The sequence below is a fragment of the Engystomops pustulosus genome, chromosome 2 (assembly GCF_040894005.1).
Source record: "Engystomops pustulosus chromosome 2, aEngPut4.maternal, whole genome shotgun sequence".
In the NCBI taxonomy this organism is placed as follows: Eukaryota; Metazoa; Chordata; class Amphibia; order Anura; family Leptodactylidae; genus Engystomops; species Engystomops pustulosus.
In genome coordinates, this window is record NC_092412.1 from 14,263,288 (window position 1) to 14,277,612 (window position 14,325).

The 14,325-nt window shown below is 45.6% G+C and overlaps 2 protein-coding genes across 2 annotated transcripts in view; one reads left to right on the forward strand and one right to left on the reverse strand.

Annotated features, from left to right (window-relative positions):
* The window catches only part of LOC140119963 (uncharacterized), a 1,020,783-nt gene that overhangs the window by 955,259 nt on the left and 51,199 nt on the right, over positions 1-14,325 (reverse strand). The window lies entirely within an intron of this gene.
* The window catches only part of LOC140119770 (uncharacterized), a 43,458-nt gene that overhangs the window by 11,048 nt on the left and 18,085 nt on the right, over positions 1-14,325 (forward strand). Inside the window, exons 9-12 of the mRNA XM_072139121.1 lie at positions 3,177-3,234; positions 3,902-5,022; positions 6,815-6,877; positions 7,780-7,917. Coding sequence (XP_071995222.1) covers positions 3,177-3,234; positions 3,902-5,022; positions 6,815-6,877; positions 7,780-7,917 — 1,380 coding nt within the window. The remainder of the gene's footprint in view (positions 1-3,176; positions 3,235-3,901; positions 5,023-6,814; positions 6,878-7,779; positions 7,918-14,325) is intronic.

A 14,325-nucleotide genomic window follows, 5' to 3' on the forward strand; every position in this document is an offset into this window, starting at 1 on the left:
GGATGATGATGGACCTAGGTCTTGCCAGGAGGAAGCTGCCAAAGGTCCACTGGAGTGGCAACAACCAATTGTTCACGAGGAATGACGTACCGAGGAGCGAATTCTTCAGCACCAACAGAGGCATGAGAGAGGGCATCAGCCTTGACGTTTTTTTCTGCAGGATGAAAGTGAATCAAGAAATCTAAATGAGGAAAGAAGAGTTCGGCCTCTGGGCCCCTTCTGGATGAACACCGCTACAGCTCCCACTGAGGAGGCATCAACTTAAAGCTGGAATGGCTGTAAATTCTCCTTGATGTAGGCCGACATGGCTGAGGTTTTGGGCACGGAGAGTGAGTAAACTTGACCCCCCAGGGGTGATGTGCCCGGGTGGAGCTCAATAGGGCAGTCATAGGGACGATGCGGGGACAGGGTCTCCTCTTGCTTCGTCTGAGAAGACATCCACATACTCCATATAGGCAGCCCACCAGAGGCTTGGAGGACAACGAGGATGACATGGAGAAGACCGCGTGGAGAGGCATGAGACAACAAGACTGGTACCCAGGGCCCCAGTGAAGAACCTCCCCAGTCCGCCAGTCGAGGACAGGTGCATGTTGCTGCAACCATGGAAGACACAATAATACAAGGAAGTGGAAAGGGGAAGCACATAAAAGGACAGTCTCTCTTTATGAAATACGCCAATTTGCAGGCAGAGCAGCCCTGTGCGCTACTAGACCTGATTGCTGAGGATCTGCCCACTGAAGGATGAGGTAACCACTGGCTTCTCAAGACCACAAAAAGGTTATGCTGGGAAATTAGGGCAGCATCCACAAAGTTTCCTGCAGAGCCTGACTCAAGGAAGGCAGCGGCATCTGACTACCTGTCCTGGAGCTGAGCAGAACAGGTATGTTCAGGCCCGGAGAAGCTTTGCTTTGAGGTGTGAGCTGGGTATTATCCACCTGCATGGGTTCCTTGGTAACAGACACAGTGGACGGCAGCGGGAGCCTTTGGAACACTGGAGTCAAATGACGTAGTTGTCAGACACTGGCTTGTACCAGTTCAGCTTGCTGTTCCTTCGAGCGTTCAGAGAACCGGATGTCAATCTGGGTAGCCAGAGTAATCAGGCTGCTAACGGAAAACGGCAGGTCCCGTGCAGACAGGGCGTCTTTTATCCGCCCAGACAGTCCTTTTTTTAAAGGTGGCAACCAAGGCTGCTTCATTCCAGGAGAATTTGGAAGCAAGAGTGTGGAACTGCACCGTGTAGTCGCCAACTGAAGAGTCCACTTGGTGCAGGTTCAGCAGAGCGGTTTCAGCAGCCGACGCCCGGACTGGTTCCTCAAAGACTAACTGTAATTCTGCAAGGAATGCAGTAATATTAGCTATGACCGGGTCGTTCCTGTCCCAGAGAGGGGTGGCCTATGCCAAGGCTGACCACAAAAGTCACCTTCGACCATTCTGTGGCGAACTGTGAAGACATCAGTTCCATGTGCAAGGAACACTGGGTGATGAATCCCCTGCATAACTGCATCTCCGTCATAGTCGCAGTCTGGGTTCAGCAGTGGATAAAGTAACCGCCATAGCGGTAGAAGATACTAAATCGCAGGAGTACAACAGGAAGAGGAGGGTCGCAGAAGCACCCTTGACAGTACACCAATACAGGAAATTGGACGCACAATCTTAGTGAATCACGACAGACCCGAATCCTCGCCGGACATTCCGGATCGGCGGCGTCAATGGGACGGGTAAGTAAATGTGCCCCACTATCTTGGACCGTGGTCACCTGCAGAGATTCCTCCAGGGGTACTGTCACAGGTGCTTCCACGACCCAAGGTTTTGGTCACGTGCTCACCTGTGCTTCTCTCCGCACTCCAGCGCTCCCATGGCCCGACTCACCTGTTTTAGTTCGTGTTCCGGCAGTCAGGCGCACAGGTCCGCGCCTCCTAGGGCGCATGCGTGCCGGCTCTCGAAGATTTAAAGGGCCAGCGCACCTTTGATTCCGGATTCCCGGAATTCCTTAAAAGCCAACCTCTTCTTGCATATCCTGCTGGATCTTTGTGCCTCATAGCCATTGAGAAAGCTTGTTACCTATGCCGTGTTTATTCAGCGATTTCCTGTTGTGACCTCGGTTCCATTATTGACTTTGATCCCGTGCTTTCTGTCCTGACCTACCACTACGTCCCCGACTCTGATCCTGTGCTGCCTGTCTTGACCTCCTGCCTGTCCCCGACCACACGATGCTGTACTACGCCTTGGTCGTCGCGCCTATGGAGCGAACTGGTGGTACCAAGCCGCAGCAAGTCCAACCTGCTTTGCGGCGGGCTCTGGAGAAAACCGGGTACCACTTAGACTCCACTCCCAGGTGTCGGCTTACGTCATCATCCGTGGTGGTCCAGTGGGTCCACTACCCCTAGTTCCTGTCAAATATAAGTTACTAATTATATTTCTGAAATCATAAGTTCTAAAGTCAAAACCGCAGCTCGTTAGTCTCCTGTCTCTGATGGTGAAAGATCAATGTGATAACGTGAACTCTGCAACTCTTTGAGGTGCTTTGCCCTCTGTGCAAGATCATTCTGTATCATCTGACCTACGAGTCTAGGAGATTTTGTAATCACAGGTTCGTTTCCTATGAAAAACAGAAGCATCTGGCTTAAACCTAATCATGAAGATATAAGAATTATTTATTTTGTCTATTTCTGAACAATATGAGTGACATGGCTATAAGTGTAATGCAAAGACATATATAGTCACATTCCAAATGGCTGAGACAAATATAACTCGCCTTTAATAAAAATAACAAGGAGTGGACCGATTCGCTGAGGGAGAAAACCAGAGCGCGCGACTCAGGTGCAGTATTGAATTAACGGTGATTGTAACTACAATTTTAAGGTGCTCACCTTGCGGCTATCTTGTAGCCTAGCATGTAGTATATTGGTGTGAAGCCCTGCCTGTGGGTCCACGAGGATTAGGCGTCCAATGTTCTATCCCGGGGCTGGAGGAAGTTAGTGGTGGCAAGGCTGAAGAATCCACATCAATGGCGCGTCATCACTTGGAAAACTCTTTATTGTTATTATTAAAAAGTGAACTACGCGTTTCAGCGCTGTACTAGCGCCTTCCTCAGGTTCAGAATAATAAAAACGTACGTTTTAATTTCTGGATACATTTCCTTGTTTTCTCATGTCCCTCATGTTGGATCTTTCCAGGAAAGTTGTGGTGGAAGGAGGAGCGGAGAGGAAATCCCCTCATCAGTGACAGAGGAGGGTAAGAGCCTTTCATGTATCTTGTGGGTTATTCTTCCCTTATACATTGCAGGGAGAGGTCACATCCAGGGGAGGAGATGGAGATGACATAGACACCGGCTCATGTGTCTCTGGTCTCCTCCTCCAGTCACATCAGTCTATAGCCACATGTTGTGTTACTATGAGGCTCCGAGGAATTTTATTGTATGTTTCCTCTACTCAGATATTTGGGACTGGAGATATAGTGACTGGAGATTTATAAATGGAAGAACTGAATGGTAATAGATTAATTTGAAATTCTATCTCGCTAAGCATGAAGTATACAGCTGGCCATGTGTCTGGATGGTGGTTATGTTATAGGTGTCCTGTATATGGGGCTGAACGTGACTTCCTCCACTTATTTCAGCCATTTTCTAGGACTGTTAGGCTCTAGGGTGAGATGGGAATCTCTGGTTACACAATCCTCTTATGTCCTGGATGTAGAAGAATCCGGATTCTAAGGATTTGATGACTTCTGTTTAGTACTTGGTTGTTGGATTCTCATCAGATTATCTGACAATGTATTATATAAGCAATGAATATCTATGATGTTGGTAGTTTTCTATCCATAGCCGACTGTATATTACTGACACGTTGCTTCACTTCTGCTTGTAAAGAAAACTTCCAATATTGATTTCTTGAATTTTCAGGTAGGAGAAGCAAAGGAAATTCCCGTGGACGTCCCCCCTCATCTCCTTGTGGGGAAGTAGAAGATAATCAGTCACATCTTTCCACAAATCGAGGAGATAAAAGGAAGTTTTCATGTGAGAAGCAGTTTACCCAAAAATCAAGTGTGGGTCAACACGTGAAAATTCACACAGAGGAGAAGCCATTTTTATGTTCTGAATGTGGAAAATGTTTTAGGAATCAAACAATTCTTAACAAGCATCAGACAAGTCACAAATCAGGGGAAAAGCCTTTTTCATGTCCTGAATGTGGAAAATGTTTTGGCGAAAAAAGGAGTCTTGTTCAACACACAAAAATTCACACAGGGGAGAAGCCTTTTTCATGTAGTGAATGTGGAAAATGTTATAGCCAAAGAACAAATCTTTTTACACATCAGTCAATTCACACAGGGGAGTCAATTTCATGTAGTGAATGTGGAAAATGTTTTGGCACAAAAAAACATCTTTCTAGACATCAGAGAACTCACACAGGGGAGAAACCATTTTCATGTACTGAATGTGGAAAATGTTTTCGAGACAAAGAAAAGCTTTGTATACATCAGAGAAGTCACACAGGGGAGAAACCATATTCATGTCCTGAATGTGGAAAATGTTTTGTTCAGTCAGCTGGTCTTAAGCAACACCAAAAAATTCACACAGGGGAGAAGTCATTTTCATGTGCAGAATGTGGAAAATGTTTTAACGCAAAAAACGATCTTTCTGTACATCAGAGAACTCACACAGGGGAGAAACCATTTTCATGTCCTGAATGTGAAAAATGTTTTAAGGATCAGGGCAGTCTTGCTAGACATAAGAGAACTCACACAGGGGATAAGCCATTTTCATGTACTGAATGTGGAAAATGTTTTATGTTTCAATCAGTTCTTTTTGAGCATCAAAGATTTCACACAGGGGTGAAGCCATTTTCATGTACAGAATGTGGAAAATGTTTTATGTACAAAAGGCATCTTACTCGACATCAGAGAATACACAGAGCGGAGAAGCCTTTTTCATGTACTGAATGTGAAAAATGTTATAAAGATAAATCAAGTCTTTATAAACATCAGAGAATTCACACAAGGGGGAAGCCAGGGGGGGCCCTGAAATGACAGTTCTGGTGAGTGGCTGCCCCTGTAATGTCAGTTCTGGGGGCTGTGGGAGGAAGGGGGCCCTGCAACTTTAATGGCATGCTTTAGTTTAGTTTTAGTGGGGATGTTGTGTTCAGGGGGATGAGCTATATGACTATAATCATATAGTTTGGCATTGTGGCCAAAAAGTAGGATTTTGGTTTCATCTGACCAGAGCACCTTCTTCCCCATGTTTGGCATCTCCCCGGAGGCTTGTGGAGACTTTTAATGGATATCTGTAAGAAATAGCTTTCTTCTTGCCTCTTCCATAAAGGGCAGATTTGTGTAGTGTACGACTGATTGTTGTACGACTCCACCTCAGCTGTAGATCTCTGCAGCTCATCCAGAGGGATCATGAGCCTCTTGGCTGCACCTCTCATCAGTCTTCTCCTTGTTTGAGATGAAAGTTTAGAGGGACGGCCGGGTCTTGGTAGATTTGCAGGGGTCTGATACTCCTTCCATGAAAATATGACGCTTGTACACGGCTTCTTGGGAGGTTCTAAGTTTGTAAAATCTTTTTGTATCCAAATCCGGCTTTAAACTTTTCCACAACATTATCACGGAACCTTCCGGGTGTGTGCAGAACCCTGGGGGTGCAGTCACATGTTGCGTTTAAAGCATGCCAGCACCGATTGCGGGAGCTATCACGCGCCGAAGGCGAAATGCTGCCGTGACGTCATCGGGGAGCGCCAATCCATCGCCATGACAGACTCGGGTCTTCTCGTTTTAAATCCCCATATACTGTCATACTGCAGTATATGATAGGATCGATCAGACGACCTAGGGTTAAAGTACCCTAGGCAGTCTGAAAAATAGTAAAAGTAAAAATAAAAAAAAGTTAAAAAGAAAAAATTACAATAAAAAAACTAAAATATTTTTGTAAAAGGTTTTAATTTTTGTAAATGTATGAAAAAATTATAAAACCTATTCAAATTTTGTATCCCCATGATTGCACCGACCCAAATAATAAAGTAGACCTGTCATTTGTGGCGCACAGTGAAAGCTGTAAAATCCATTTTCACTGCATTTGGATTTTTTTCCCCCACTTCCCAGTACACGGCATGGAATATTAAATACTGTGACTATAAAGTGCCATTTGTCACGCAGAAAATAAGCGAACGGAATGTTAACACATATGTTAACGGCTGCATTAACGGATGGGTTTTGTAAACGCAAGTGTTAACAGCTGTTTAATTAGGCAAATCTCTCTTCACTATGAAGTGCAATTTGCTACGCAAAAAAACAAGCCCTCGCACAGCTCTTTGCGTGTAAAAATAAATAAGTTATAGATTTTGGAAGGTGAGGATTGAAAAATGGAAATGAAAAAAAAAAAAAAAGGCCAGGTCGTTAAGGGGTTAAAAGGGTTGTCCGAGTTTTGATAAAAAAATATATGTGGCCGGGAGCGGGCTGACTAAAATAATAAAGTCCTACTTACCTCCCGGTGCCCTCCCGTATCCAGCGCTGCTGTCGCTCCGGTCCGGGTGCTATGTAAACAAACATGGCCGCCGGAGCAGCGCTGCATTCAGTGCTACCAGTGCTGTGTATAGGGACAGATAGGCGGACCCGGCCACGGGTACAGCTGGATACGGGAGGGCACCGGAAGGTAAGTACAGCTTTATTATTTTAGTCAGCCCGCTCCCGGCCACATATATATATATTTTTTTAAACTCGGACAACCCCTTAAACGCGACGTGTGACTTCCCCCCCGAGACTATCACAGAGTAGGGGGATTTATACGGAGACTTGATTGTGTTTATTATCATTAATTTAGGACGACATTGGATCATTTAGAGATCAGAGACAGAACTTCTGGAGGGAGTTTGCAGCACTGAAAGTAAATTATATTGCACCCCCCACTTTTCAGTTTACTATTCTTTACAAAAATTTGAAATATATCCAATACATTTCCTTCACATTTTTTTTGATTCTTCACCACAAAAAAATCATAATTTTTTTATCTTTATGTTTGAAGCCGGAAATGTGGCAAAAGGTAGAAAAGTTTAATGGGTCCTAATACTTTGCCAAGTCGCTGTATATAACGGAGAGCAAACCTCAAAGGGAAAAATGCCTGGTCAAGAAGGAGTTATTGAAAGAGAGAAAAAAAAGTTTGGCCTTCAGAATATGAAGACACAATAGCAATTTTTTTTCTTTCTTTTTTTTTTTTTTGTAAAGATGTTCATGTACAACTAAAATTAAAGGTGATAATACATGTGGAATCATGGACTGTGTTTTGCCCACTATCTATAGAATTTATTCCTGGCTGGAGAACAGTCAGAAGTGCAGTCAGGGGAGGAGTAGAGCACCAATATAGGGCTTATTTACTAAGGGTCCGCGGACCGCACTTTCGTCAGATATTCCGAAGTTTTTCGGGTTTGGCACAGCAGGTATTTAGAAGGGGATTGTGTCGCATGTGATCAGATTTTGGAGAAGCCGCGCCAGCTTTCATGCAACAGAAATCGGGGGGCAGGCTGACCAAGTACTTACATGCACCAGGAAGAAGAAGGTGAACTCCCGCGGACCCGAGCAGGGAAGCGACATATGCAGGAAATCGATATAGAAAAAGGGTGGCAGGATATTCTGATAATGACATATATGGGAGGATCCACACCAAAACAACAACAATATCAAAAGCAAACCAGTGTGGTGTGTATGAAAAGATCCTCAAGAGAATTCAAGTTAGTTCAAGCAATAAGCAAAAAAGTTTATTAAAGACACCGTTAAAAACATTTAAAACAGCATGACAAGATTCATGCCTACAACGGGAGTGGTTATGATGCAACCAGAAAAAACCCTCCACATTACCCCCCTGGGTATAACAATGCAGACTGTACAAATCATGAATGTTCAGGTGTGAACATGGCTGAGAGAAAGCAGGTAAGTACACAAATTGCAATCTAGATTAGAGGCACAAATAGCCAGTCAATACAAAACCATATTATGCTAACATCAGAGCCAGATATTACCCAATTGGGACTGCATTCAGGGGGTACGTGGTTGCGATGTTAGCATAATATGGTTTTGTATTGACTGGCTATTTGTGCCTCTAATCTAGATTGCAATTTGTGTACTTACCTGCTTTCTCTCAGCCATGTTCACACCTGAACATTCATGATTTGTACAGTCTGCATTGTCATACCCAGGGGGGTAATGTGGAGGGTTTTTTCTGGTTGCATCATAACCACTCCCGTTGTAGGCATGAATCTTGTCATGCTGTTTTAAATGTTTTTAACGGTGTCTTTAATAAACTTTTTTGCTTATTGCTTGAACTAACTTGAATTCTCTTGAGGATCTTTTCATACACACCACACTGGTTTGCTTTTGATATGCAGGAAAATGGGCCCGCAATCTAAGTGAAGGCAGATGTGCATTCCGGTCGGACATTCCGGATCGGGGAACGCGCCAGGGACTGGTAAGTAAATGTGCCCCATAGGCTTCAGTATAGACAGAAAAACACAATAGTGAGTAAAGCAGTTTTTGTCTCTCCTTCTCGACCTCCACAGTAGAGGAGGAGGAGGGCAGAGCAAGATGAGACTGGTGCAGGACTATGACTGAAGACTTCAGCACACGATCGCGAGCAGTCGGTGGAAAACAAGGACTTCCCATCTACAGGCATCACTACAGTGATGGCACAGTAACACACATTTCATCTGGCCCCTCATTTGATGATAAAGCAATAACTGAAGAAAATAACCTTCTTCTTTGCTGGACCAAGTATGAAACATTACTTGTGGCATTTTTTGTTTATGAAAATTTTTGAGATTGCATCCCCTGTATTAGACAACCAACAGACACGTGGTTTAGGCATGTTACAAGCGTGGCGCATGGTTGAACATACCAAGAATCAGAAACGGCAGATTACGGAATCATTTCTAGATCTGATTGAAGCTGTCAGTTCATTTATTGAGACAATTGTCTCCGCCCTCGAGGAACATGACATAAATGCAGTAAGTGAAAAAACACTTCCACAAAAAAGAAAGAAAAAAGAGAATGCCTGGGGAATTGGCTATAGACGAGCCCTCTTCTGCCCCTCTGCAACATTTTCAACATTCTGTTTTCTATGTAGTCATTGACCATGCAACACACAGTATTGAGACTAAATTCTCCAAAAATAAAAATCTGACTTAAGATGTTGCTTATTTTGACCCCAGGCAGCTTGAACAAATGAGTTATACTGACACCCCGTCAGGTGCTCTAAAGACTGTAGCTGATTTGGTCGCTGTTGATATTATTCAACATAAAGTTGAGCTACTTGGCTTTATAGAAAATCCATGCCCTGCTGTAGTGGAAATAAGAGAAGAAACTGAAGAAGAGGAAGAAGTGACTGATACCAAAACATTAGCCTGCGAAAACTGTCTATCATGCTGCTACTGTCAGGCTCCAGGGGTAGTGGACCCACTGGACCACCGCAGACGATGACGTAAGACGGCACCTGGGTCCGGTATCTAAGTGGCACCCGGTTTTCACCAGAGCACGCCACAAAGCAGGTAGGACTTGCTGCGGTGTGGTACCTCCAGGTCGTTCCACAGGCGCGCGTCTTTGTCAGCGTTGGCAGCCAAGGAGAGGTACAGAGACGTTAGGCAGGGGGCAAGCAGGAGGTCAGGACGGGCAGCACAGGATCTGAGTCCGTCTGTAGCAATCGGTCAAAGCAGGCAGCAGAGGAGCCTAGTCAAGAACTGAACCAGGGTCACAACAGGAAACAAAGCACAAAGCAGTTATAGAGTTATAAGGATGTTTGAGAAGTTGATTTTTTGTTGAATGATAAATGTAAATTCTTGTTCATGGAAAAATAAGACGTCCCCTGAAAATAAGACCTAGTGCCTCTTTAGGAGCAAAAATTAATATAAGACGCTGTCTTATTTTCAGGGAAACAGGGTATTAACCTAAATAATGTTCCTGCTTGCAATAAATGTAGGTGCTCATTGATGGGGTTCCTGTTGATAGCAACGAGGGCTTTGATACCACGCATGGAGAAATCCACTGGGGTACCATCTAGCTCTAATCTGCTTTTGGAAATCACATTGCTACACATGATGGAAGAACTCCCTGCAGACTCCCACCAAACCACTGAGCACCATATGAAGACCTGGGAGCCCTGGCTGGCTTACAGGAATTCCCCAGAGTATTTCTCCTTTATGTAATTGTATCATCTAACCACTAGTCTAGAGTAGTCCGGAAATTAGCAATAACTTGTAGATCCCCTACCCCCACTCTCCCTCACTTATATTACCCCTCCGCCCCCTAAGCTACTCCTCACATAGTGCATAATCTCTTATATCTGAGATAAGTTTTAACCCACACTTTCTCTGTGTATGCCTTAACTATGAACATTGTCTTGAAAACAGAATTAAAGGGCATAAACCACCAGGAAGAAGGGTTGTATGTAAATGAGCCTGAGGGGCTCCAGGCTCCATAGCTGTTAATGGAGCCTGGAGCCCCTTAGGCACTTTGCATACAGTCTTTCATCCTGGTAGTAGATGTCCTTTAAATAACTTTCCTATCCAGAAGCGGACTCTCTGCCCTGTTATTTCATAAGCTACATGCACAATGTCTACGCTGTATTGGATCATCAGTCTGAGAGTATTTAACCCTTTCAGTACTTTTTTCCCCATTATATGTGATTTTTATATGTAATGGAGGAGCTGCACAGGAGCACAAAATTGGGGGCTAAGATGTGAGGAGTGAGTAACACAGAGAAGTCACATGTTGTTTTTTTGAAATGCAAACCAAAGCCCAACCCCTGTGACTACCCCAGAAGTTTGTCAGGGTTCAAGGAAAGTTATAACACACAATTATATTGTAATGCAAATGCTTAATAAAAGGCGGGAGGCATTTTTGCACTGCAGGTCTGATGGGCTTCTGCAACCTGTTTTTAGTGAAAACAAGGTCCATGGTGACAGGTTCCCTTTAATGCCACGTCTAAAAGCACTGTCAATTCTATGTTCTCACCCATTATGATCCACATGTGCTTTTGGCTTCAAAAACTACATCTGAAAACCTGATAGTCGGAACACACCCACGGAGTTACGCCCCATTTAGATGAGCCAGGTGGGGATGTATATACAATGTGGGGAATTGCTCTGGTAGTTGACAGGTAGCAGTGCAGAAAGCAGGGACACAAGCCGGTTTAAAAGTCCAACTTAAGTGTTTATTCACACTTGCAAAACAGAACACAAATTCAGCCTTGGCTTAGGCACATGCAAAAACATTACAAAAGTAATTCCTGCCCGGCTAGGCGCTGTCTAATACATTTTGAGGACCCTAGCTATCCGGGTACCAGGCTGCCTGGCACACGCTCTTGGCCAGCAGCAAGACAGGAGACCCTCAGTTACCTCTGCTGTCAGAATGCAATCTCGCTTTCAGCTCTCCAGGTAGGGCCTCTCCTACTGCTTCTGGCCTGCAGACTAAATCAGTCTCTAACGAGGCCTGTGACCTGCACCTGTGGGCTATACAAAAGCCCAGGACCGAAGCCCGGGTGGAGTAGGAGTCCCACTACCAGCCTACCCCTACTCCATAATAAGCAGGCCCAGTACGGACATTACCAATGTGTCTGTGTTAGCTAGGCCAACACAGACAAAACAGACTATTCCTGCTTATCATGTCTGCATTAACCCTTGGGTTACTGCAGACAAACCCAGGGCTTTTACCACATGTATTTCATCTGCCTGTAGGACAGATAGCGGTTTTCCCACACAATGGGGCAAATTTACTTACCCGGTCCATTCGCGTTCCAGCGGCGGCTTCTCCGCTCTGGATTCGGGTCCGGCCGGGATTTAATAAGGTAGTTCTTCCGCCGTCCACCAGGTGGCGCTGCTGCGCTGAAAGTAAACTCATCGCGCCGGAATGCACCGAGCTGGACCAGGTGAAGGTAAGCGGTCCTTATGCGACACATTTTCGGTTTTTAAATGCGGCGGTTTTTCCGAATACGTCGGGTTTTCGTTCGGCCACGCCCCCCGATTTCCGTCGCGCGCATGCCAGCGCCGATGCGCCACAATCCGATCGCGTGCGCCAAAATCCCGGGGCAATTTAAGTACAAGCGGCGCAAAACGGAAATATTCGGGTAACACGTCGGGAAAACGCGAATCGGGCCCTTAATAAATGACCCCCAATACCTCTTACTTTCTCACATACCCTCCCCCTCAGTTCAGACCCACCGGGGCGAACTCCTGACATTAAGCAATGCGTTCGGGACAAGGCATCCGCATTGCCCTGTAGTTTCCCGGCTCTGTGCTCCACCGTAAAGCTGAAATTTTGGAGGGACAAGAACCACCTAGTGACCCTGGCATTCTTCTCCTTAGTTCTACTCATCCACGTGAGAGGAGAGTGGTCAGTTATTAGACGGAACCGTCGTCCCAGCAAGTAGTACCGTAGGGACTCTAATGCCCACTTTATCGCCAGACATTCCTTCTCTACGATACTGTAATTTTTCTCTGCTGGCGTGAGCTTCCTGCTCAGGTAAGTAATGGGGTGTTCCTCGCCATTCACCTCCTGAGACAGGACAGCTCCCAGTCCTACATCTGACGCATCCGTCTGCACAATAAACTCTCTCTTGAAGTTTGGCGCAATGAGGACGGGAGATCCACACAACGCAGACTTCAATGCCTGAAAAGCACCTTCTGCTTGTTCATTCCACCGCACCATGACAGGCCTTTTACCCTTCAGCAGGTCTGTCAGGGGAGCGGACATGGTGGCAAAGTTTGGTATAAACCGTCTGTAGTACCCTACAATGCCCAGGAATGCCCTGACTTGCTTTGTGCTCACTGGTTGAGGCCAACCCTGTATAGCGTCAATCTTGTTGACCTGAGGTTTAATTATACCTCGACCAATCACATACCCCAAATAGTGTGTCTCCTCCATTCCCAGCGCACACTTCTTGGGGTTTGCAGTCAGGCCCGCTGCCCTTAGAGAGTTCACTACGGCCTGTACCTTGGCCAAGTGACTCGCCCAGTCTTGGCTGTAGATGATAATGTCATCTAGATAGGCTGAGGCGTATCTCCTATGTGGCTTTAACACTATGTCCATTAACCGTTGAAAGGTAGCGGGGGCCCCATGAAGCCCAAATGGTAACACAACATAGTGAAAAAGGCCCTCAGGGGTGATAAAGGCTGTCTTTTCTTTAGCCCTATCTGTCAGGGGTACCTGCCAATATCCTTTAGTTAGATCAAGGGTGGTGAAGTACCGAGCACTCCCTAGTCTCTCAATAAGCTCGTCCACCCGGGGCATGGGGTAGGCATCAAACTTAGACACCTCATTCAATTTTCTAAAATCGTTGCAAAATCGCAACGTCCCATCCGGTTTGGGAATTAGAACAATTGGACTGGCCCACTCACTTTTGGACTCCTCAATTACCCCTAGCTTCAGCATCTTCTGAACCTCCTCTGATATGGTTTGTCTACGAGCTTCAGGGACTCTGTACGGCCTTAATCTTACCCTTACCCCTGGCTCAGTGACAATGTCATGTTTAATTACAGATGTGTAGCCTGGCAACTCTGAGAACACATCTGTATTTCTTGCTACAAACTCTCGAGCCTCTCGCTGTTGCTCTTTGGTAAGGGTATCGGCTATTCGCACTTCTGCCTCCGGCACAGGCTTACCTGCAGCCTGTGAGGGTATCGCAGGAGGTGGACTAGCCAGAACCATCTCTGTATGCAGACTCTCTCTGTCTTTCCAGGCCTTTAACAGATTAACATGATAAGTCTGCTCGGGTTTTCTCCGTCCGGGCTGACGTATCCTGTAGTTCACCTCTCCTATTTTCTCTATAACCTCATACGGTCCTTGCCATTTAGCGAGAAACTTACTTTCTACAGTGGGGACTAGCACCAACACACGATCACCGGGATTAAAGCTCCTTACTTTTGCTGACCTGTTATAAACCCGGCTTTGAGTTCTTTGTGCCTCCTCCATATGCTCCTTGACAATGGGCATGACGGCCGCCACCCTGTCCTGCATATCTGAGATATGGTCTATTACACTTTTGTGGGGGGTGGGCTCTTGTTCCCATGTCTCTTTGGCTATGTCCAGGAGACCCCTGGGATGTCTGCCATATACTAACTCAAACGGCGAGAACCCAGTAGAGGCTTGTGGAACCTCTCGGATGGCGAACATTAAATATGGCAACAGTACATCCCAGTCCTTCCCATCCTTGTTTACCACCTTTTTTAGCATACTCTTTAAAGTTTTATTAAACCGTTCTACCAATCCATCCGTCTGAGGATGGTACACAGAGGTGCGTAACTGTTTAATATTAAAGAGCCGACATAGCTCCTTGGTGACTTTTGACATAAA